The 24,076-nt window shown below is 53.6% G+C and overlaps 7 protein-coding genes across 7 annotated transcripts; 3 read left to right on the plus strand and 4 right to left on the minus strand.

The window, feature by feature from the left end:
• Positions 1-1,995: 1,995 nt before the first annotated feature.
• Positions 1,996-3,984, minus strand: PHYSODRAFT_552348 (hypothetical protein; the record flags this gene model as incomplete). Its single annotated transcript, XM_009517608.1, has 1 exon — positions 1,996-3,984. The coding sequence occupies one exon, from the start codon at positions 3,982-3,984 to the stop codon at positions 2,188-2,190; it is 1,797 nt and encodes a 598-aa protein (XP_009515903.1). The 3' UTR covers positions 1,996-2,187.
• A 1,755-nt stretch (positions 3,985-5,739) lies between these two features.
• Positions 5,740-6,234, plus strand: PHYSODRAFT_467171 (hypothetical protein; the record flags this gene model as incomplete). Its single annotated transcript, XM_009517609.1, has 1 exon — positions 5,740-6,234. A coding segment is annotated over one exon (495 nt), but the record flags the coding sequence as incomplete, so codon positions are not given.
• Positions 6,235-6,312: 78 nt separating this feature from the next.
• PHYSODRAFT_349205 (hypothetical protein) lies at positions 6,313-14,404 on the plus strand (the record flags this gene model as incomplete). Its single annotated transcript, XM_009517610.1, has 14 exons — positions 6,313-6,723; positions 6,861-7,086; positions 7,782-7,876; positions 7,954-8,067; positions 8,130-8,273; positions 8,356-8,456; positions 8,737-8,913; positions 9,017-9,108; positions 9,215-9,693; positions 10,384-11,505; positions 11,574-12,338; positions 12,432-12,542; positions 13,005-13,768; positions 13,846-14,404. 14 exons carry the CDS (start codon positions 6,313-6,315, stop codon positions 14,402-14,404), a joined length of 5,160 nt encoding a protein of 1,719 aa, XP_009515905.1.
• Positions 14,405-14,932: 528 nt separating this feature from the next.
• PHYSODRAFT_374691 (hypothetical protein) lies at positions 14,933-15,247 on the minus strand (the record flags this gene model as incomplete). Its single annotated transcript, XM_009517611.1, has 1 exon — positions 14,933-15,247. A coding segment is annotated over one exon (315 nt), but the record flags the coding sequence as incomplete, so codon positions are not given.
• Positions 15,248-15,457: 210 nt separating this feature from the next.
• PHYSODRAFT_472892 (hypothetical protein) lies at positions 15,458-17,854 on the plus strand (the record flags this gene model as incomplete). Its single annotated transcript, XM_009517612.1, has 3 exons — positions 15,458-15,886; positions 15,991-17,596; positions 17,670-17,854. The coding sequence occupies 3 exons, from the start codon at positions 15,458-15,460 to the stop codon at positions 17,852-17,854; spliced, it is 2,220 nt and encodes a 739-aa protein (XP_009515907.1).
• PHYSODRAFT_284310 (hypothetical protein) lies at positions 17,771-20,526 on the minus strand. The gene has a single exon (XM_009517613.1). The coding sequence runs from the start codon at positions 20,511-20,513 to the stop codon at positions 18,306-18,308; it is 2,208 nt and encodes a 735-aa protein (XP_009515908.1). The 5' UTR covers positions 20,514-20,526; the 3' UTR covers positions 17,771-18,305.
• A 1,230-nt stretch (positions 20,527-21,756) lies between these two features.
• PHYSODRAFT_471652 (hypothetical protein) lies at positions 21,757-23,550 on the minus strand (the record flags this gene model as incomplete). Its single annotated transcript, XM_009517614.1, has 7 exons — positions 21,757-21,909; positions 21,995-22,325; positions 22,440-22,726; positions 22,818-22,885; positions 22,947-23,032; positions 23,106-23,339; positions 23,417-23,550. 7 exons carry the CDS (start codon positions 23,548-23,550, stop codon positions 21,757-21,759), a joined length of 1,293 nt encoding a protein of 430 aa, XP_009515909.1.
• Between the last annotated feature and the right edge of the window lie 526 nt (positions 23,551-24,076).

Below are 24,076 nucleotides of genomic sequence, written 5' to 3' on the forward strand. Positions count from 1 at the left end.
CACGAATGGAGCGACTACGCTGCCGAGCAGAGTGGAAACGCCAAAGCAAGAACCGCAGACGATGAAGACAGGAAAGAACAGCAGGAGCAATTGCTTTCCCTTTGTTTCGGTCGAAACGGGTACGTTCCTGCAATGTTTCGGTCGCTTTATGAGATACTCTGATCTTACACCATATCCTGGATGCGTAGGTGGAGCATTCACGTTAGATCATCGAATGCTCGTAGCCAAGTTTTGTCTATCCTGCTCCGCAAAATCTTCGGCTCTCCTCGTGACACGCTTCTTCTTCGAATGCTGCGTGAATTTGTTGGATGCGGCTGGGTTGACCGCCATGTATTTGGAACACTGGAAAAACAGCTCACCTCACACATGATGGTAATTACGTTTATGCTGCGTAGATTGAGAATGTGTCATTATCTAACGAGTGTATCTGGCACCTCCTTTTTGTAGAACCTTCAACGCTTAACGGAAGACACATTGAACGACAATTCTGCTTCAGCAGCTAAAACTGTCGAGGGTCTACTGTTTTCTAGGCTGGCCCCGCTGTTGGTGCTGCGAATGCTCCCGAGAGACATCTTTGGAGCGCATCCAACTCAAGCGTTGCTGGTAAGTGCTTGCGTCATAATAGGCCCTCTCTTGCATCGGAATGACAGTGTGGCATACGGTTCTCTTTGCGATTTAGTGTGAGGGCGAAGATTTGGACCACCTCAACGAGTTTATCGTCCGTCAACAGCACCTTGACGACAGAGAGTCACAGACAGCGGACTCGACATGCAAAATTCTGTGTCACATCTTAGCTCTCTCGGTAGTGGATCCGCTGGAATTCAAGGAGGTCAAGATGCTTGCCACTGAGGCGTTGGCCAAACTTCCACCACCGAAAGTGGTGCCGTTCGTCTTCGCACATCTGCTTGCTTTCTTGCGAGAGGCCGATATTTACCGCAAAGACAGCACTTCATTGATTGTGAGCGCCGAAAGTATTCCAGAAGGATGTGGGCTTGTGACGGCCAAGCTAATGGTCTACTACCTCAATCGGGTATTTGCAGAGGACGATCATGCTTACAAAGATCAAGAGATCACAATGAAAAATCTGGTCGTGCTGGTACAAATTATGGGGATACCGTGCACTCAAGACCCAGGCTTGGCAGGGAATACTTCGCTGCTAGCCGATCTGCAACGCGGGTGCATCGATTGCGTTGGATTGATACTTGCTCGGTTGGATACAGATGACAAGCCACTTAAAGTAGCGAAGACGCCCACAGCTAGTGCCTCATCGCTCGTGAACCTTTTGCTGACTTGGATTTTTGAAGCAAAACGCATGGAGAAAACTGCTGAAAATTACGAGCCAAGAGTGCAGGAGTTACTTCAAAGTCTTTGGAGTGAAGCTCAGCATGACGAACTGCCTCTGCAAGTTCGCATTTGTTGCTGCAACGTTTTACTCAGGTGCGTTTTACTTGTACCTACACCTGCCAAGTTCGCAACCATTCTTATCAGTGTGATGCTGCTTGTACTGTAGTGCCATTTCACGGCTGGAGGACAATGCTCTTGAACGCTGGAAGTCACAGGGATTCATCTCGCGGGTCGCAGTAGCCACAGAGAGTTGCTTCGAAGAAGATGTCGTTGCTGGAGGACTGCAGGTAAGGAGATTTTTTCCACATTCATTGGGGGCAAATTGATCGTTCTTACCACTTCGTACTCTGCTGCTACAGATCATCTTTTCGTTCTTGTACAAGTCCAGCGAGCTGCTCTCAGTGGAAAATAGCGATGACGTGCAACTGGTTCGCAACTGCTTTGATGCGACTGTATCCCGCCTGGAGTCTACACGGAGTGAATCCGTCGCTATGAGCGGCCTGAAGGTGGTCGGAGCTCTTGTCGGCAAACTTCCGAATTTTGTGGGAACGTTGCCACCAGCAGAAGTGCAACGGCTCATCGATGGGTAAGCACGAGTTACTACAATTGTTTGGGGGAAAAAATAGCAGGGGGCTAACGAATACTCGTACTGACGTGGTAGGTGCTTGATTTCGCTACGTGACCGGCGCCTATCGCCCGTGGTGAGCGAACTCGCTCAATCTTTGCTGCAGGCCATGACTCCTCCGTAATGGAGAAGGCAACATTTTAACAGACAAATAGTGCTGGGATTTTTGCGATGAGGGGCTTAGCTTATTTTTGGACTGTGTTGAAGTCTTTTTTTGCTTAGCAGCAGGCAGGAGGCCGAGTGGCAGCGTAGTACAGCGCCCAAGCACGGCTGAGTCCATCGTCCATGGGGCACGTGGACAGCACTTCAAACGCCTTTGCGCGGTCCAGGACGCTGTAGTTGGCGAACAGCAGAGACGTCCAGCCAGACTGATTCGCCCTCCAGTCATGCACGAAGGGCAGTTTGGAGAGCACTTCCTCCCATTCTTCGCGCACAAAGCGTGTCGGACGGGAGACTTCAAGAATGGGCGAGACGGGGATCATCTGGATGCCGTGGATGCATTCCTTGTTGGGGCTGAACCACGTCGTGTAGTCGCACTTGTTGTCGAAAAAGACACCAGTCACCTTGTTCTTGGCGAAGCCCGCGGGGTGGATAGCAGGTCCGTCATTTCGGAGCAAGAAGTACGTGTTCACTGCACGAATGTAGGCCTTGAGCATCAGCTTCGCCAGAGATTGCTGCTGGGCGTTCTCCGTCACTTGTCCATACAACGCGATTCCGTAGAGGAAGTTGACCTCCTCCGACGTAGATTCCTCGTCTTTGCCATCGGCCATTGGGGTCACGCCGTGCGAGTAGGAGTGGCCCAACCACCAGTTGTAGTATCGGAAGCGCGGGAAGTACGGGTCGGTTCCGATAGGGGATGGATTTGCCACGTCACGGATCAGCGTATCAACGAGCGTTCGCACCCTGACAGCATCGACTGAGTGGCACCAATTCGGGTCCAGATAGAGAGCCATAGCAGCCGCAGTCACGATGTAGCCGTAGTGGTAGTGGTGGTCGTTGTACACACCGTTACCGAAGTCCACGTTCATGTCGTTCTTGGTGAGAGCCTCACTGGTGATGATACCCTTGTACACTGTGTCGTAGACGAGAGGGAACGCCGACTGGTTGTTCACAAACTGCGCCAGCAATTGCTGGAACTTCGAAATGCCGTGCTGAGCCACGTCCCTCATTTCTGGATTGGTAGTGTCTGCAAGCTGCCGAGCCACGAGACACATCGTACCGAACTTCTGCAGCAACTTGCCCTTGAAGTAGTAGCTTCCTTCATGAGGTAAAGACCACTCTCCATGGATTTCATCGGCCACAACGCGGCACAAGTTGAGCCTGTCGACCTCCTCGCGAGTGAGAGAACCAGCTCGAGGTGGGTAGAAGGCAGTGCATGCCTCGACGCCTTGGCTTTCAGCCTGGGGTACGTGGCAAAGCCACGTCGGACTGGAGTTCGGCGGGGACACCAACGCGTACGCGAACAAGGGCCCGTGCGTGTGAGAATGCAGTACAAGCTCGTGCTTGGCTTCAGCAGTGGACGGATCGAGCATTCCCTGCAGGTGCGTGAGGGCGAAGTGCAGGAAGCGAGCACCCGGGTTGACACCAGCTGCCGTAGTAAGCTGCCAGCGGAACGCAAACGACTCCGAGTTGAGGGGCTGAACGGTGACTCCTCTCGGGTAGACGCCCGCACTTGCGTGGTAAAGCTGCAGAATCTTGTGGTCGTCTTGAGGCACATCAGGCTGCACTCCACTCGTGGACACAAACGCCGCCTGCACAACTCCCGTGAACTTGGATGTGGTCGTGAGCTTGTTGTCCTTGAACACGAGCGTGGTATTGCCGCCCGCATTGTAGAAGAAGTAGAGTACCCACTGCTGTCCGTTGTTGAGCGAAATCACGAAGCTGATCCCGTTCACCTGATGGCCGTCTCTAGCAGGAGCGCCGTTAATGGCGACAATGGAGTGCTCTGTGCCGAGTTGCACCTGCATGTCCTGATACTCCACCGCCGTGAAGGCCGATCCGAGAGCCAAGTACATCCTCATCCCGGCCATGGCAAGGTGCACCCCCATGTCGTCCCAAGCCTGGATAGTAAGAGGGGGCGCTGCACCCGGAGGCCCCGCCAGCTCCACAGCTGAGAAGATCCAGTTCTTGATATTCGGCGGGTAGAAGTAGAAGCGCGGTGCTCCGTTGTCATTGACCGGTCCGTCCGTCCGGTACTGCAGCAAATAGCTCACCGAGAGTCCGCTACCAATGGCACCAGGTTGCCCCTGCACCACCTTGTACGTATACGGGCCCGCGAACACGGCGTCACTCTCGCGCTGTCCGTCCCACGCCAGTAGGTTGCCCCACCACTCGTTCGTCGGAATGGGTCTCATCCGAGCTTCCGGGGACAGGAAATGGGGCGAGATGAGCCTCTCCAAGTCCCCCGTTGACCGGGAAATCGGCGGCGGGGGCGGCGCTGACACCGATGGAGCACTGGGAGGTGCAGGGGGGAAGAGATCGTACGACATGGCGGTGGTGGGGCGAGTCTAAAGGAAGTGAGAGAGGTATCTCGGGCTTAAGGGGTACGTGGCTGCTTCGAAAATGAAGATCGATTCTGATTTTCTGAAGCGGGATCAATTACTTGTCCGGATAATGAAATTATGACAAGGTTTCACTATGCATCATCCGGATAATATCTGTACTTGTCGCATTTTGTATGTGGGTTAAAAATCCAGGATGAACTTCAGGTATTCACTTCAATGTCGGTGACCATGGCTGACTGACTTTACGTAGTGCACCCTCCGTTATCGCCACGCCAGCACTTGACGGTATCTTGTTGCAGGAAGAGTCCACCGCGTCCAGCTCGAACGTTCAAGCATCTGCGTCGTGTTTAGCATCGTGAATTCAATAAAAAAACTTATCCACTTCCGGAAACTTATTTGCCATCCCCATCTCTTATCAGCCACGTAAAGTGCTGCACCCGGCACCAAAAACAACATCCGTCAGAAAAGTTAAAAATTCTTACTACTGAAGTAATCTCCAACGCTTCTCCACAGGCACAATCGTACGTACGTAAGAGAGTGCACGAAGACCCCCCACAACCAACTTTCACTGCATCATTTTCATTAAGCATGATGACGCAAGGCAACGACGTGGGCAAGATGAGTGCCCATAAGTCCAGGATTGTGGCTGTGTTGCTGTATTTTTGAAGCGCATTGAGTCGTTAGCCAGACTAGTGGTCGATTATTTTTTTTATCATATCGATCAAAGGTAGCTTGTGTGGAGGTACATTAAGAAAACGATCGGGGGTTAATGTCAAGCCTCGGGCCCTGATGAAAGTGACCGATTTCAGATGCGTTTTGAGCAACTTGGTGTATGAGAGATCATTTATTTTTAATAACGTTTTAGTACCAATAATTCATACGTCGTTCATTCATCGGATCAGTCTAGTTTCATTTTTTTCTCACAATAACAACAACCTTTACTATCCTGAAGCACTGCGCGCAGAGTGATTTGCAGTGATGTGTCCTCGTTCAAATCAATACCGGTACCTCAGAACACAGTGGATACTGTGTATACTTTTGGTTATGAATACAGATATCAAAAATAGTTGGTCCAGTTGAATCTGCGTGACAGTGCAGGTGAGTCACTATATTTACCTCAAAATTATCCTGGTTCATCGCTACATGCTTTCAACGTTGCCAGAAAAGCTGTATTCTTGGATTCGTCAAGGCACACCACTTTTCTTTTTCAGTTTAACCTCGCTGGCACTTAGTTGAAGACGGCGGGGCAACGTAAAGCTAACAACCATGGCTGCTCGACCACCAAGTTCATGGCTGGTGAGATTTGCGCGGAGGAAGTCTCTTCGCGTAGAACAAAGCGGCCACTACTCTGGTCAGCGCCTGATCGCGCTTCAGAATTACAGCAAGACAGTCACCACCCTGGAATTATCGGCACTTATCCTACTGACACCGCTGCCTTGCATCATCGCCGTTATTCTCGCTGATATCACACCCTTACAATCACCACAAGAGGGGTCGAATGCCAACACCGTTTTCTGGTGTCGCGCCAGCTTCATCGTATGGCTGTATACACTTTCATTTGTCGTACAATTCAGTGAAATGCTGCCTGTGCTGCCGATGTCTCGACGACGTTGCTTTGGAATAACTGTTTTCGTCAGCGTTGGCTGCATGGGGTACACCTACTCGTTATCTCTCCTGATTGGTTTCCCAGTTCCTTTCATGATGGTCATGGGAGCCCCCGTATGGATGACGTTGCTCTTGGGATCGCTTACTGTGAGTTGGGGCCGCCATATTCGCGGCAACAGCGCCTTGCAAACTCAAATCGTGGATGGGCTCAAGATGTTCGCCGTCCAAATGTCTATGATCGTGGTCTACCCTTTCTACATTTACATTTTCTCTAATCTATCGTCCGTGAAGCAAGCCTGTTTCTCGCTTGTCCTCCTCGTTATCAAGATGGCCATCAAGAATGGAATTAGTTACTACATTCGATCCAACAGGGATATGCAGCCAGAAATCGTCGTCTTCAACGTCGACGTCTTCAATGCGCTCTTCGTGTCGTTCTCCATGCAGAACTCGACGTCGAAGCTCACTGTCATTGTCATTATGGCGGTTGACTTTGTGCGCATGACAAGCTCCATTCGGGAGGTACTCCGGCTAGCCCAAGAGCTCAAGACTGTGGAAAACCAAATACACCTGCTCAGAAATCTCGAGCCGGCCAGCTTCCAAGCGATAGATAAGCAGAAGAGTGGGCTAGGCCGAGCATGCAGTATTGTAACCCGACGCTCATACGCCTCCAGGAACGTTGATCTGCATCGACTACCATCGAAGAAGAGCCCCAGAACTCCGGTCAAATGGCTTTTCCGAGCGGAGAAGGTGTTCCCACACCAAAATTCGTACGAACCTGCCAGAGCAACCCGCACTTCGACGCAAAAGCCCAAGAATGTCGAATACCTGAGACAGCCCTCACCGACAGTAAGCGGGTGAAGCATTTGCCACGTCCGCTCACAACAGAATCGCAAAACACCTTGGTTTTCATGGAAAGGTTGTACGCCAGGAAGATGCTAAATCTCCTGTATCTCGTCGAGTTCACGATTCTCATCGAGTACATCGAGGTCATCGTGCCTGTTGTCTACTGTACGTATCCGTTTTTGTTTTTCACGTGTTTGATGTCATAGTGTAGGTAGTATCTCACGAACACGTTCACGACACAAATGCAACTCCAGCGATCTACGTCGCCACCATGTCGTATCTCCCGAATCGCGTCTACTATGCTCAACTAGCGAACATGGACGCCGACAAACTGCGGAGCACGCTGTCCAACGTGCTTCTGTATGGATTTCTGGAGTTTGTCTCGCTCGTTGTGCTCACGATCGCTCTGCAAAAGACGATGAAGTACTCGCCGGTTCACCAGTTGGCGTTCGTGCTCCGGGGCCAGTGGAGAATGGTTCAGTCGAAGCTGGTGCTGTGGGTCGTCTACGTCGTGCAGTCCTCGCTGGTACATTTTGGTACGTACAGTTGTGTGTGCAGTTCGCTGCGTGTTCGATAAGTTTAAGTTTCCTGACAGTGCTGCGTTTGATGTGGCCGTGCAGGCGCCGACTACAGCTTTCAGTTTGCGTGGCTGAGAAACGAAGATGGTGATACTCACAGCGTTGCAGATAGTTTTCGTGGATCGTAAGTGGCTACGTTGTGCGAATCATTCTACCCAAACGCACCGTGTTGAAGCACTAGAATGCTCATGTAAAGAGGTCCAGAGTACCTTATATAGAGGCGCTAATCAACTTTGCAAGCCGACACCGAATTGCACGCTACGGTAGACCTATCGATGGTAGTGCTTCATCACAACGAGCTGGATCGCACTCTGTGGGGTCCCGCGTCAACTGTTGGCCGCTCTCGAGTGACAGACACCGCAATCTACATCCAGCTGGTAGGAGTCCGACTGATACGATGGCGCTGAGAACGCAAATGTTGATGAAGTGGTGTGGCGTGGTTGTCTGTATATAGGCTTTGGTCGCGTTACTGGGCATAACGAGCGTGCTCGACTATGACAAGCCAGAGGCAGTTCGTCTCGCAGCATCTGGGGTCGCGCTGCTAATGTACTTCCGCAGTACTGCGCTGGTAAGGAGTTTATACAGTGCATGGAAACACGAATTGCTGAATTGGAGTCTAACGTGACGCAGTTCATTCGCCTGATGATGTTCGTGTGTGCGATCGTTCTCTATGGAGACGTGTTGGCCCCTGTCGTCCGAATTGCGAGAGCGGGAGAAGTGCTTCCACTGCAGACTGCCAAGTTGTTGCTCCACTGCATTTGGATCTGGAACATGGTACGCAATGAGCGAGACGCTTGAATGGTTGGCTCTTTCGTTCGTGTCACTGACAGCATGCCGTATCTTGTGGTGCCCTCAGCTTCGGATTCTGTGCGCTGTCTTCCGGTCGGGAGCACTCACGTCTGGAGCGAGGAAGAAACATCCGATGCAAGGAGCGCGCCGCATGCGTCCGAAGGTGGCGTAGGGAGACCGAAGTGCCAAATCTCGCTCGTACTAAATGAAATTGGCTACTTCAACTTAGAGACTCGACTTGAAGAAGTCGAGTCCTGTCAATCGTTTGTTTTGACGTGTGAACCGGGTTATTTTTCCGGCTTGCCTGCATGGTACTCTGTGTCTATTCATTATTTACGGATTTATTTTTTTGCTGCGACCTTCGGCCAACATCTCATCTGCGAAAGGAAACAATCACTCTCATTCCGCATCCGTTGACCAAGAGCGCGAGTGCGCACTCGCACCTGAGCACGATGCGGGGCGGCCTGTTCCTCTTCCCGCTCTACGTGGACCCACAGGATGCCGCAGCTGCAGATGCACGCGAAGAGATGCATCCTGTAGCCTCGCAGCCAGCAGCACACACTGAAGCTGTCAACCCGCAGCGGTTGGCGACGCTCATCCGCTCCTCACCCACCGGCAGACTCGGGTGCGAAAGTCTAAAGCCTTCACAACTGTAAAATCTCAAATACTATCTACTGACCAAAGGAGGGTGAATTCTGCTCTATGAATGTGCTGCCTTACTGTTGCAGCTCAGCCGACGAGACGACAGAGATCGACGCTGACGTGTTGAACTCGATGCCCAAGTGGGCGCAGGCAGTGGTGCAGACTGGGTGCTTCAATTGTAAGTCAATGACGCAGCGCTATGCACTAGCTGACTTCGTCTTGCAATGCGCGACAGTTGTAGAGCTAACGCTTGGGCTAACCGCTTGTGTGCTTGATGGTGGAAGCTGGAGCTGTCCAGGGTCTGAAGCCATCACCTAAGAACAGGTTGAAGAGAAAGTTAGAGCTGCAAGGAAAGCAAGAATGCGAGCAGCCACAGAAGAGACGGTCATTTGGCAATTGTGTGAGTGCTGAGAGCCCGATACAAGATGAGAATGGCGAGCTGCAAGACTGTCTGGATGAATTGAACGCCGAGCCAGATGTGGATGTCGAGATGGATGATGAAGACGAGCTTCCGACGTTTTCTACTCAGGCTGAAATTGCTGCAGATAGTGTGGAGAAGTACGCAGATTTGCTGGAGAGATTGCTTGAAAAGGCGACACAACGTCAGGGTCTGGAGAATTTTGAACGTGACAACTTGGGCGTATTTTCGCCCCAAGAAGTGAAGCTGCTGTTGCAGACAATGAAAACGCTGGAAAAGAACGACTGGATTAATGAACTGGATCCAGCAATACTGATCGCATTGATGAGCACTTTGGACGTGCAGGTTCGGTTGGGATTAGCGGTGGATGTGCTCGGTGCAGCTCTACCAAAAGGCGAAGAGGGCAAACCCAAACAATCAAAGGTTGATCGTAGATTGGTGTCCAGTATTTTGACGTCACTGGATGTCGCAATTTGCGAGCTTATTGTGATGACAAGACCCGAGATCGACCGACGGATTCTTTCTGAGGAGAATCTCGAGAATTGTTTTCAGCTGCTACATCACATCACTCGCCGACTGATACTCCCATGCATCGACACCACGTACGTCACGACTGCTTCCACACCCGTTGCTGAAGAAAAAGGCAGACGGCGCTTATCCGGGGCCAAAATGTCCAGCTCTTCCCGAGTAAATTTGCGTGTGAACAAACACATTCGGAAGGCTGTTGATCAAGTGTCGCATGTCTTCTGTGAGTTCTTGGATCACCTCGCAGCTCTAGTTTTGAGTGTGAAACTAGCGGATCGATGGGTGCTGCCTTTGTCTACGGCAATGGTGGAATTCTTCGCTTTAGAGCATAGTCAATACGCAACGTCATTGCAACAAAGTGCCCTCGCAATTTTGCGAGCAGTTTTTAAGCAGTACAAGCCCCACCGAGATTCGTTGCTCGAAGATATTGTGGCGGTCATGGTAAAGCTTCCTACAACAAAACGGACTCTTCGAACGGTGAAGTTGGCGAGCTCAAGCGATTCAGTGCAGCAAATTTCAACACTGGTTGTATCGATGATACAAGCGTGCGTTCCTGCAGGAAAGCTTGAAGCGGTGGAATCCGACCCTGTGTTTCAAGAATCGTCTGAACCTTCGTCTACACCTGATACCGTCAGTGAAGAGAAACCTTTGAAGATGGATATTGTGGAGGCTGCGCTGGGGGAGACGCGTAATAGTGCACAATCGCTTGTTCGGACTCTACTTAAGGCATGCTGGAAGAAGAACGAAGATCGTGATAATCGCGTCGTCTTGGAGAACTTCGTGGAAGATCTTCTCGTGATGTTTGTACGTCCGGAATGGATTGGCGCGGAAGACGTCCTCGAGGCATTATGCTCTTCATTAGCGAGTGTACTGCACGCAAATATCTCCGCAGACGAGAGAAATCCTGACGCACATAAAAGTTTGGCGGCGCTCAACATAGTCGGAAAGGTATGTGCTGCAATCAAGCGCTACCAGAAGAAGGTTGATCACAGTGCCCTAGTTGACGACAGCGACTCGACTGCAGTTGTGGAAGAGCATAAAAACTGTCTACTAGAAGCAATTGTTGGCAAAAAGACGCGGTCGAGAAAAACACTGCCGAGTGCTTGTAGTGACTTGGTTGACCTGTTAGCCTTCAAGCATATCGTCGTGATGCATCAGCAACGGAAAGGTTCTGATCAGTGCGATTCGAGGAAGCTGCTTCTTTTGAAGTTCATGTCGGAGGCAAAGGTACATTGGAGTGATCTCGAGTCAGCGTGCATGGATCGTGAATATATGCTATGGAAAACGTTGGCGGTGGAGACTAAGGGGGTTACTAATTCGACATTTAAAGTGGCTATCCCTACGACCGAGTTGGCACTAAGAGCGAGTTTGCAGTTAGCTGTGAAACGTCGATTTTGTGGTCTTTTCGATGGCTTGCTTGTGCACATCATGGCTTTGCTCTCCAGAGCTGCACCAAGTCTCAGAGCTCGAGTTATGAAATGCTTGCGAGGGATTGTCGACGTCGATCCGATGCTAATGGCTGAAAGCGGAGTCCGGTCAGCTGTTGAGAGGTGTTGTTCAGATGAAAAACCCTCCGTTCGCGAAGCAGCCGTGGATTTGATCGGTACTTACGTACTACTGCAGCCCCTTTTGGTACGTACATGGGCCGTTCCACTACGCGCTGTCAAATAATTAACCATGATGTTTTTATTATGTTACAGTTTGACAAATACTTTGATGTGCTGGCTGAGAGAATGCGTGACAAAGGCATCAAAGTTCGTAAAAGCGTGTGCAAAATTTTCAAGATCGCTTTGACATCGACGCAAGAACAGCCGCATGATGCGAATTCAGAACAGGAGCTTCGCCGCAAAAGTGCATGCATGAGATGTCTTGTTGAACGAGTTGGAGACGCTTCTGAGGATCAAGGAGTGAAGAACTTTATCATTGACACTTTCCAAGAAGTTTGGTTTGGATCCGAGCTTTCTTCCTCCAAACTTTCGAGCCCTTTGAGTGAATTCGGTGGTGGAAGCACCTTACCCCCAGGCTGGACTGCTGTGGCAATCGAAGATAAGAGCGATGCTGCAGAAGTAAACGCAAAGTTCGTGTCTGATGATGGGTTCGTTGTCAACTCCGTCGAAGAAGCGTGGTCTTCGTATCGAACCCCAATGGTGACGCCAGCCAGCGTTGTGAAAATTAACGATGCGAAGGTGGATAACAGTTCTGAAGTCGTAGCTACCATTGTTGAAGTCATTCACGGTATGCCAAACCTCGGGTGGTTTGCTGAACTTTTGAAGAGGCTGTTGTGGGGGCGCAACAATGGGACGAGGGAAACGGCTGTGCGTTCTGTGAAGAATCGATCGGCTGAAATCGCAATTGCTGAGGACCGCTCCGAAAAGATAATTGATCGTCTCGTAAACTGCCTGATGGACCTACAAGAAGGCACACTTCTCATTGGCGTTTCAATCAAAGATGGCCACGAACAATTCGTGGCGTGCATGACTGCACTTTCTGTTTTCTGTGGAGCGAAACCTGAACTATTGACTCGCCACCTGGAAACTATTCGAGTCTATCTGAAAGAGGAGGATGCCAAGATTCAGAATTTGTCGGTCTCAATGATCGACAGCATTTTGCGTGTGAAGCGCGTTTCGCTAAGCATTACTTCGAGGTTGGAAGAAGACTTGAAGTATCTAGTTCTGAACTCGCCCCCAAGTGTTGTCGGTCCGAGTGTCAAGTGTCTGGCAACTCTGTCTACGACAACAAGAAAAGCACCAGTCGTACTGCTCAAGTTGCTGGAAGATTTCGTACTAACAATGCGGCAACACAAACATATCAAATCGCTATCCAGGTTGTCGGGGGAAGATGATCGTGCTCTGCAGCGTGCATTATTTGCCGCCGGAAAAATTGTTGGCGCGACAGACATGGACAATATCCAGGAATTGGAACGCGAGGCGAAAGTACTGCAAATTGGAACGATCACAGCATCACTTTATGAGTTGTACAAGCAATTCGTTTGTGCGCCAGATAACGATAAATGCTCTGCTATGGCTGTGCAAGGCATGGGCTTCCTGTTTCCTATTCGGCCGCGTCTGTTTCTACGGGCCCAACAAGATGAGTTGTTGAAGCATCTTCTTACGCCACCATTCCTTCGGAAGAAAACAAAAACGTTTCAATGCCTTGTCAGCATGAAGGAGTTACTGCTTTCAGAAGAGCAGCGCTTGGAAAACGGGATGGCTTCACGTTCGATGGATCGATCGAAGAGTAAAAAGCAGCAAGTTCAAGGTGACCAGGAAGCCGACGCCTCGTTGATAGGAAGTGTCATGCAGGCAGAACTGGACAGTATATTACTACTCTCGGTGCAGAAGATACCACAAATTCGGAAGGAGGCTGTAGCTTGCATTGGGGCTCTACTTACCCAAGGCTTGGTGAACCCATTACAGTGCATTCAGAATTTGGTGGCTTTGGAGACCGATCGCGTTTCAGACGTTCGGGACGCAGCATTTTCTCAGTTGTTGGCTCTGTATGAACGATTCCGGAGTGAAATTCATATGCCTTTGATTAAAGGTATCCATGGCTCTTACTCGTTCCAACTGAGCGTATATGGCAACGCAACGGCGTTGGGAATCGACGACAACAAGGAGTACTGCCTCTTTGGGAGGCTGTACACCAACTGCCTCAAACCAACTAAATCGCACGGATTGCTACTTCTCAAGTCATTGGTTAACCAGTTTTCTGATCAAGGAAGTGTACTGAAGCCGTTGAAAGCTACATTAGCCACCGACAACAGCAAGAACTTCGCGAGCAGACTGAAATATCTATTCTATCTGGCGCAGATCATCTCGACACTGCCGTACGATGTGGAGGACGAACCTTTGTACGTTATTTATTTGATCAACCAGTACGTGAGCCTTCGACTTGGGTACGTCCGTGCATGCATATGTCCCATGTTTTGTTTTATTAAATAAAGAGCACGCTGACATCTCTTCTCATGTGCAGCCCTGTGCTGGATGACATGAAGGAGGCCTTTGCGACGGCAGGCGTGGCACCAGATCAACTGGAAGACGAAACAGCAGATTTGTCGAAGATGAGCATCGACGAGTATCGCCCTCTAAGCTCGCTACCAAGGTCGAAGTTGGCGGCGATGAAGGCCAACGGGTGCATTGCGTTCGCGCTTGCTCTAATGCTCCGCCTGAAGTTTGCGCTCAAGCGCAATTACCAGTTGGACAACGAGAAATGCGCAACGTATAAGCCATCGTCGAGAGATCCTCCGGTTGAAGCGAGGGAGCGCTCTCCAAAGAAGCTTCTGCTGCCGTCAGTCGATGACTTGTGCCAGCCAGATGATCCTATTGAGCTTAGCTGGAACCTCTTTCTGACTGCATGGCTCGCATCTCGCAAAGACGAAAGACAACTGGACGTTGATCTACAGGGACAAGAAAAACTCAAGGCCTCTCCGAAGCGTCGACGTCGCTCGCGCAAAGTTGTCGCTCGGAAGCAGCAGCACTCATCGGAGAACGATATCAACGAGGACGACGAGTTCGTCGATGGCTTCGCCTGATTTCAGAGCATGAAGTTTTGACAGTTTTGAGTGCAACTTCCGCACAATAATTATTTGAGTTTCTCTTATTCACCTTCGTCTTGTGTACTCATCACCGTGCTGACTCGAGATCGGACCGTCGACAGTTAGGCGTCGCCGCTTCACGTCCAGCGTCCGAAGAAACACGCCTTCGAATTCTGCCAGCTGCGCGTTGTACAGCGTGTCCGGAGTCACCACAGGGTCCACCAATTCCAGTCCATCATGGAACAGCTCCAGCAACCGCGTAAAACACCAGAAGCGTTCCGCCTCGTGCGTCAACACTTCACACACCACTCGGGCCACCCCCAGCAGGAAGTTGGGGTCATCCATACCACACAGCATGGGCGCGTCGCACGCAGCGATCTCCCGCCAATAGGTGCGATGCAAGTGCACTAACCTTTTCAGATCCTGCAGCGAAGGTGGCATCTTCGTTTCTGCCACACTTTCTCCTTCTTCTTCTTCCTCCTCCAGCAGCTCCGAAAAGTCGTAGTACACTCCTGCACCTTCGTCGTCCTCGGACACGTCTTTAGCTTGGAGAACTTGTGCTGCCCCCACCACATCCTCAAACATCGCGCATCGCTCCTTCAGTGCAAAACTCCACAGTCCGGGATACGGCGGCAGCACGCCGGCCAGCAGCAGCCAGATCCGCGCTCGATACGGCGGCGCGATGCCCAGTTCCAGCGCCAATTTCAACAGCTGCGGCACGTTCACAGCCCTCTCGCTCAGCAGCGCCGCGAACGATGCCTCCACGTCCACAATGTGCTGCACCACAGGCACGCCCAGCGTCTTGTAGTACGTCGTGCGGAAGTTCCGACTCAGCGCCATGGTCTGCGGTAGTCTAACAAACTACTGTAGCTTTTCAAATTCCAGGATCGGGTTCCCGAAATTCGGTTACGTACGACGCAAACCCAACTTCTCATTTCTATGTTCCGGGACACCAACTTCAACTCTTTCCACGGTTTTCGAAAGCTCCTTCTCGGATCCAACCTCGCTGTATCACGGATATTCCGACAAGTTCTCTCTGCCTCCTGATCGATGGTCGCGTCGGCGCGCGCGCTCAGCCCCAAGAAGCGCCAGTGGCTCGGCGGCGCGTCCTCCTCTCCGCCCAGCAGCAAGAGCAGCAGGCGCGCGCAGCACCCGCGGCTGCTCCAGTGCCGCGCCAGCGAGGGCTCCGCGGGCGAGACGGACAACGAGAGCCTCGACCTGGAGGACGTCGACATGGACGAGCCGGCTTCGTCGACGGCCAAGGCCTTCCCGGGCGGCATCCAGACGCTGCCGGACGAGCTGCTGGCGCTGGCGTTCGCCCAGTTGGACGGCTGCTCGCTGCTGGCGTGCGCTGCGACGTGCCGCGCCTTCCGCAGCCTCACGTTCGACCGGGAGGTGTGGAAGCGACTATGTGTCAAGCAGTGGCCGACGCTGAGGACGCAGCTACTGCCCCAATTGCCTGGAGCACCGGACTATGATGTACGTGTGGAATGCTGTATTTTGAGGGTTTTGTGGGGTCGGGAAGAGATACGAGAGCTGAGATATCGTTTTGGGTACTTTTTTGTTGATTCTTTTTTTCACAGTTGGTGAGGTTGTACGGAGGCTGCTGGAGACGTTGCTTTCTGGAGAAGCATGACAAGGAGCAACGGGCCGAGATATCGGTGAAGGTGCCCAATTTTGCCAACGTGGAGGCCATGAGGGACGTGGATAAAGTGGTGTCCGATACTTTCACAATCGGAGAACATCGTTTCTGCCTCTGGGTGTTTCCGAACGGTAACCCGAACGAGGCCCAGTACAAGGGTCGCGTACTCAGTGTGTACCTTGTGCTCACGGATCTGTCTCGGCGTCCTCCGGACTGGCTCACGTGTGCCGTCTTTTCGTTGCAAGTGGAAAACACAGTGGATCCAAGACGCCGACTGGAGTGGCATTCGTGTCTGACCGACAACAAGTTTCACAAGCATTTGAATAACTGGGGAGTGCACTCATTGGGCTCGCTGGCTATGCTGCGTGACCCTCAGCAAGGTTTCCTAACCAAATCTGCTGAGGGTCAAACGGAGCCCACTACACTGACTGTGTCAGCGCAAGTACGGTTGATGACCATCACGTTCCGCGTTGTTTTCGAGCACGATCTTCGAGGCCACCATCATTTGGGACTCGTCGATTTCTCGAACGTCGCTGAATTGGAATTACCCTTTTGCTGCTCATTGCGTGATTTGCATGTGGCACTGCATGAGAAGTTCTTCGAAGTGCTCGGAGAATACAATGAAGACGAATCTGCTGTGAACCAGACCCGAGTGTGGTGCTTCAATCAGCCTGTGGTGTCAGGCCAGGCGCTTCGACCCCGTAAACTTCTTACGTGCGACAAGTCTCAACAAGACCGACCGCTCTTCGGGCACTTGCTTTGCGATGGAGTAGACATTGATGCCTATTCATTCTGCCAGATATACGTCGAGAGCAACTCAGTGGCAAATGATCTTCCGCTTGATCTGCCCTCCGGTGATCTACCAACTGCGAAGGATTTGATGGCAGTCCCGGAAGGCTACGTGTTCGTCAAGTTATTGCAGCCGGCACCTCTCAATAGTCTGGAATATGTCGGCAAAGTCCGTGTGTTTGGCGCATCGTCACCTGAAGACATCGACATGCAGAAAAACTCGGTCGAGAGCGGAGAACTCGCTCCCAGCGTCCTCTATGAGGCCGTAGCACGACGAACAGGCTGGAGTTGCGTGCAACTGGAAATGCATCGAGAAGAGATCGCTCCTACCGTTTTGTCCGAAGCGATCCCGTACCACGCGTCGGCTGAGACTGCAGCGTTGCAGCCAGCGGATATTGTTGTCTTCACTGTGAAGCCACAAGTCCCACACGGGCACATGATGCCGCAGACTCTGAAGCCTGTGTTCGATCTTTTGGCTGAGCGCTACACAGAAGCCTTACAGCTTTTCAACACCGATGGGTTATCACCACCCACGCTAGAACAAGTTGAAAATCTGGCCGAGAAACTCGACATCCCGAAATTCCGCGTGCGAAGTGCATTCCGCAAGTGTCACGAGGATGCAATAGCCACCCTGCGCTATATCATGGAGGGTCGCCACTTGGGCTTCATCTGCGACTCGTGCGGGGAAACAGATTTCACCGGAGCTCGCTACAACTGCGCTGTCTGCAGCGATTACGACTTATGTGCTGCGTGCAATGGTAGGTTTCCCCATTGAGGAAGGATACTTTCACGGTAGTATTAACCTCATTTGTGTGTTGTTCATGACGAAAGCAGCGAAATCTTGCGAAATCTCGCACCGCTATGCCAATGTTGAAGGTAAGTGGCAACGCGTGTACAATTTCAAGGACCACAAAACGTCGCACACCATGCGCAAGATGCTGCCTGTGTTCTACGGATACGACCGCAAGCACCAGTGGCGGCGGGCAACGGAGGAGCATTGCTGTATCAACAACTGACGGTCTTCAGAACGAGCAATTGCTGGATGTGCTAATCTCATGTAATCTTTAGGTTCATTCATTTTCTTACAACGTATTTCGCGTCTCCCAGCGAACAACTCGACTCGGGGGGATCGCTCCATACCTGTATCAAGTCTAAATTAGAAACAAAATATCATCGCATGCACTTGACGGTGGTGCCCACCTGCTTTCTCTTCTTGTACTGGACATGACGAGCACGTGGTTGACCAGCAGTTGGGCTGGCCTAGATCCACGCGCTCTAGATACAACCAGTGTCGAAATCCGTGCTGTCGCGGCCGACGAGGCCGAACTCGGGATACTGCTGTTCCTCCGCCCACTGGGACTCGTGCTCGATTCTACGGCCCATGCCAAGAAGCAAGAGAGAAGAAGCAAGAATCAGCCATCCCTACGATGACCCAGAAGACCAACCAGGTCGACGTCCAACGCTGCTTCAATGCCTTCCTCGTACGTACCCTTCGCTGACCCGTGGCTCCGATCGGCGTCCTGACCGGCGCTTTTCCCGTTTGCTGCTTCTAGACTCGCGGGACAGAGACGCAGGCTCTTCGATCCGTGTGTAGGAGAAGCCCTGGAACTCGTTCTTCGGTGACACTGCCAGGCGTTTGTCCTGCTGCAAGAAACCATGATCCGGTAGCTCCTTCGTGAACTCGCGGTCGAAGTTCTGGATGTCCGTCGGGCTGCGCACGCGCGGCTTGAAAGGCGGTTTGATACCACGCTTCTCCAGTAAATTCCAGTCGATGCTAGCAAAGAAAACGTGGTTCTTGATGTCCTCAACGCCCGCACCAGGGCGGGAGCCGATTCTGTACGCCGGATCGCGCTCCAGCAAGGCCGAAATTAGGCTCTTGACTTCCGAACTCAGGCCGAAATGTGCCGGGAATTTGAGCGGCGACTTCATGATCTTGGTGCACATCTGCTCGATGTTCCGGTCGAAGAAAGGCGGCCACCCCGTGAGCATTTCGTACATGAGCGTGCCGAGGCTCCACCAGTCGATGGCCTTGCCGTACTCGGTCTTCTTCTTGCGGCTGATGAGCATTTCCGGCGCCAGATACTCGGGCGTGCCGCAAAAAGTCTTGGCGCCTGAAAAGTCTGTGCAGTCCGTTTTCGAGAGGCCAAAGTCGGTGAGTCGCACGTGACCCGTCTCGTCTAAAAGAATGTTCTCCGGCTTGAGGTCGCGGTAGATGATGTCACGCTCGTGCAAGTGGCCAATGGCCGCCACCAGCTCCGCGGCGTAGAACCGCACCATGGCCTCCGAGAAGGAACGGAACTTCTTGAGGTGGAAGAAGATTTCGCCACCGCAGCAATAGTCGGAGACCATCACGAGCTTGCTGGCCGTCTGGAACGAGTACTTGAGACCCACAATGAAAGGGTGGTTAATGGAGCTCATGATGCGCCGCTCCATCATGGTGTGTCCGACCTGGTTGCGCTTGACCAACTCGGACTTGCGCAGCACCTTCATGGCGTAGATCTTGCCGTCCGTCCCGCGCTCCCGGGCCATGTAGACCTTCCCGAAGGATCCCTTTCCGAGCATTTTTAAGATCTCAAAGTCCTGCATGGTCACCATGTGTCCTCCAGCGTCCTCCGAAGCAAAGCTGTTGCTGCCGCTGAGCCGCGAAGACGTCCCGAGCGCTGTCGACGTCGATTGCACGTGCTTGGGCGCCGTCACCATGTCCACGCCGCGCGCGGGTCCGTCCGTGCTGTTTCCGTCCTCGTCCTCGTCCACGGAGCTGCTGCCGCTGCTCAGGAACTGCACCACCTCCGCCGGCCGTGGCCGCAGCGTCAGCACCGCGTTCATGTACGTCTCGATGGCCTCGCGCCGCTGCTCAATCACGCGCAGCGACAAGGACATGAAAAACTTCTTGGGCGGGAAGTAGAGCTTCCCCACCGTCGCGTACTTCCTCCGCAGCGTCTTGTGCAGCTCCCGGAAGTGGCTGTACCTCTTCTCCGACACGCGCACCGCTCCCGACTGGAAGTGCACGTACACTTGGAACACCGTATACCGCTTCTTGCTGCCACTATCCCGGTCTCTCCCCAGCACCAAGGCGCCCATGGAGCCTCCGTGTCCTCCTCGTCCGTCCTTGCCGTTCCACGTCGACGATCTACCGGCGGCTCCGCTGGCCACGGGCGAGTTGCCGGCGCTGTCCGCGCCCGCGGGGATGTGCACGCGGTCCGCTCGGTCCGTCGTGAGCTTGGACTTCCACTTGGGGATCTCCACCTTGAGGATGTCGTCGCCCGCGGGGGGGGCGGTCGGATACTCCGGGTGCAGCTGGTGCTGCGGACTCAGCTCGCGGCTCGTGGTGTGCAGGCTGAGGAAGTTGGAGCTGCGCGGCGGCGGCGACAGTGCCGAGCCCGACGTGGAGGACGCGCTGGAGCGGCCCGACGCCGGCGCGTCCGCCTGCACGTGCGTGAGCGAGTGGCGCATCTGCGCGCTCTTCCTGCTGCTGTTGCTGTGGCGCTTCTTCTTGTCCTGGTACGACGCGCGCAGGCTGCTGGGGCCGCTGGCGCCCGCGCGCACCTGCACCTGGTGCTGGAACGTGGCGCTGAGGTTGCTACGACCCGACGCGGCGCTGTTATTGCTGCTAGCGGTGGCGTTGTTGTCCGCGGGCGCGCGGCGCGCGCGCGAGTACTCGTCGACCGCGGGCATCGAGGTGGCGGGAGGCTGCGCGGAGGAGCGGAGTGGAGCGGAGCGCAGTAAGGTGGAGTGAGGTGTCGAGTGCCCGTCGGTCGTCTGCCTGCCGTCTGCTGCCTGCTTGCAGGGGGGAACGACGGGTTTCGTTGTGTGGAAGTCGCGTCCGGCTGTCTCTAGCGCTCGTGGGCTCGCTCGTATTTTTGACTCGACTTGAGTATGCGACGCGCGGTGCAAAGATGCGCTGACTAGCGGAGGAACGCGATTAACCTGAAATCAGTAGATTTCACGTGCAGTCCTTGGCATGTCATGCTGCAGCCAGCTGCGCAACAGAGAGCGCTAAGCTAGAGCAGCAGGTTCGCACCTTACGTATGACATGGTGAATCATTGCGCTGTAAGTTGGTTCCAACGGCCAAGTGCTTTACGATTCATTCGTGAGTGCAGGACTTGACGGCGTCATCAGCAGGAGTAGGTAGGTGTCGGAGTTGCAGGCACACCGGTGGCCGTTGCGGAATGCATGACACGTGAAGGAAGGTTCGAAGTACCTTGATCGATGGCCACTGCGGTGTTCCATGCATGGAGAATGGCACTACTTTGACCCGCATTTTGCAGCTCTCGTTCGGCCGATCTAATAATTTAAATTAGTTGCGCTGGAATAATCAACACGGGATCGGAAGTCCTGCGTGCAAGCTCTGAAGCTGTCTGGTGGCATCCGAAGCTTCCCTGGGGGCGGATGCTGGTCTTCGGTGCAGGGTCTTCCAACTTGGACGGAATCGGGGCGGCCTGCAATATGATACCAGCGACACCGCCATACTTTCTCGCTCCAAATCGGCCGCGCAATGTAGAAGTTGCGAGCCCTGGCCCAGACCTTCAAGCTCAACGTGGCGCCAGCGCTGGCACCAACTCATTTCGATTCAGCGGCGCGTTGAGGCGAGAGCGTTGGCGCTTGCAAGCGTTCAACCCGAGGCGCAGGCAGGTCCACCCATGGTGCTGCATTGCGGATAAGGTCTCCGCTCGTTTGACAAGAAGAAACGGCGCGTCACGCCGCAGTTTCACGCAGTGACGTCAGTGGGCTGATCCTGACTCAACCGGCGGGCTCCCTCGCACGCGCGCGGCCGCAGTCCCCATTGCGCGACTCGAGCGGCTCTTGCAGCAAAAATTCCGGCCTCGGTCGCACGCAGCGGAGCCCATGACTCGGAGGCGGTTGGCAACGGCGGGTTTCCTGTTCCTGTGGTCTAGATTCTAGACCGCCTTCTAGACTCTAGAAGGCGACGCCCGCGGCGCTGACCGCTGCTGGCGCGGCAGACGGCCGAGCAAGAGCCATCCACGCCGCCAGCTTGCGCATCGCGATGTCAAGGTTCGGGCAGACCGACTGAATGAAGCCCTCGATGGCCTCCAGAGATGGGTCGTCCTGCTGCAAAAGCCAAGGCGGAAGAACGCGTTAGTGCGGTCAGTGCTTTTCGGTGGCGTCGATGGAGGAGGACGAGATGCTGACTTACCATGCTCTCGATGAGATAAAGCGCGAGGTCGCCCTTGAAGTCCACGAACGCCAGCCGCGCGAAGAGCTCCTCTGGCGACCGTCCGAAGGCTGAACCCGGCAAGATTGCCACGCCCGTATCCTGCAACAGCTGGGCGCACAGCTGCTCGTCCGTCAAGATGCCTCTCAACGCCAGCGCCTTGCGGTGTCTCCGGAAGCACGGGAACAGATAGAAGCCGGCCTCGGGGACCTGCACCTCGACGTCCATCTTCTGGAGCTGGTAGGCGAACCAGCGACCGATGAGCTGCAGCGTCTTCTGGCACTTGCGTTTGTACATGGAGAGCTCGACACAGCTGCATAGAGCACACAATTTAGAGCGCGGAGCAGCGTTAGCATTAGATCGATGTTGATGTTGACGCTGCCTGCTCGAAGATATGAGGGGTCGTGCAACGTACTCGAGAACGAACGCTCGTCGGGCGGCATGCTGGATAGGCGACGCGACCGACGTGTAGGTTTCCGACGCCATAACCAACATGCTGCTGCGCAGCCAGCCCATGCTGGGCGGAAACAACCAGAAGCCCATACGCCAGCCTCCAGCGCCGCACCACTTGCTCAGTCCTCCGGAAACGATGGTCCCCTCCGGGTAGTACTTGGACAGTGACAGGTGTGTGCCAGAATGATGCAGCTCCGAGTAGATTTCATCGGAGACGACGAGGATCCGGTATTTCCTTGCGACCTTTGCCAGTGCCTCCAGCTGGAGTAGCCCAGCATCATTCCGCATGACATGATGAGAACGTTAGTTCGCCTTTTCGCCGCCATCCACCACAGCACGTAAAGACACAAACCTCGTCGGCCTGGTATGCGCACCCAGTTGGGTTGGACGGGCTGTTTAGAATGAGGATCCTAGGAGCATCTACGAGTCATGCCAAGTCAGTCCAAGCACCAACAGCATGGCAGCGGGTGTGGATGTTTACCTGGGTCTTTAGCGCAATGGGATTCAAGAACCTGTGGACGAAGAACGAAATGGTCTTCTGCATGAGTGGGAAGCCACATCATGTTTCTTTGAAGACAACACACAATACATTAGAGACTCGAGATTACAAAGAAAACTGCCAGCGAACGAGAACACGCACCTCCCCGCGATAGCAGCCTGCGGCGCGTAACTCGTGCAGCTCGGGTTGGGTAGCAGTAGATCTCCGTAATACACCGTTTGCAGCACGAATAGCAGTTCCTTCGTTCCAGGGCCCACCAGAACATCGTCCCGCGAGTAGTTGATGTGCAGTCGATCCGTACCCCACGCAGCAATGTCATCGCACAGCTCCGGCAGTCCGGCAACGGGCAAATAGTCGCGCCGATGCGAGTTCGCTCTACGTTACACAACCATAACCACACCATTAAGTTCCAAAGCAGCAAAGCCCTCCATTCACGCTTCCTCTTCACTAACCTGAGTTCATCCACAATACACTGCGGAATCGGGAACGGCGACTGGCCGAGCCCCAACTTGTAGATGCACTTGCCCTCCCTGATCATCCTGTTGCTTAGCTCATCCAGCGCGCTGCCTGCCGCCGTACACAGCATCCGAATCTTGCAATTGATCACCTTGCGCGGGCCTACACAGCAATCCAGCCGCCAGTCAACTCAAAGGCCCCAATCCCACCATTCGAATATCCTCAACAGTCTCCGCAACTTGTCCACCTTGGCTCGGAGGGTCCAGATGCTCCGCCGAGCGCTTGTTCCCCGTCACATTAGCCGGCTGATTCTCTGTTCCAATGGCCTCCGCCGTGTCCTCGTTGCTTGTGTCGCTGTGCGCGTTGGCCGCAGCGTCCGCCGGTACCTCCGCCTTGACCACCAGTGGCTCGGAAGGAGCTGAACCGGACGCCTCAGACGCCTCGGACGCGCGACGTTGCACTCGGCGCTGCAGCGTGGTGCGCGGCACGTCGAACTTGCGCGCCGCCTCGCGCAGCGACATGGAGCCGCTCTGCACGGCGGCGATGGCCGCCTCGATCTCGGGCGACTCGGTCGTCTGCCTCACCATCTCGGTTCGCAGAATGAAGAGCTCCGCTAGAAAATGGAGCTCTTTGCGTACCGAAATGACGCTATCTTT

This window comes from Phytophthora sojae (genome assembly GCF_000149755.1).
Source record: "Phytophthora sojae unplaced genomic scaffold PHYSOscaffold_1, whole genome shotgun sequence".
NCBI classification, from domain to species: Eukaryota; Oomycota; class Peronosporomycetes; order Peronosporales; family Peronosporaceae; genus Phytophthora; species Phytophthora sojae.

Excerpts from the sequence above, each read along its gene's own strand:
- PHYSODRAFT_284310 (XM_009517613.1), bottom strand. The coding sequence starts at position 20,513 with ATGCCCGCGGTCGACGAGTACTCGCGCGCGCGCCGCGCGCCCGCGGAC.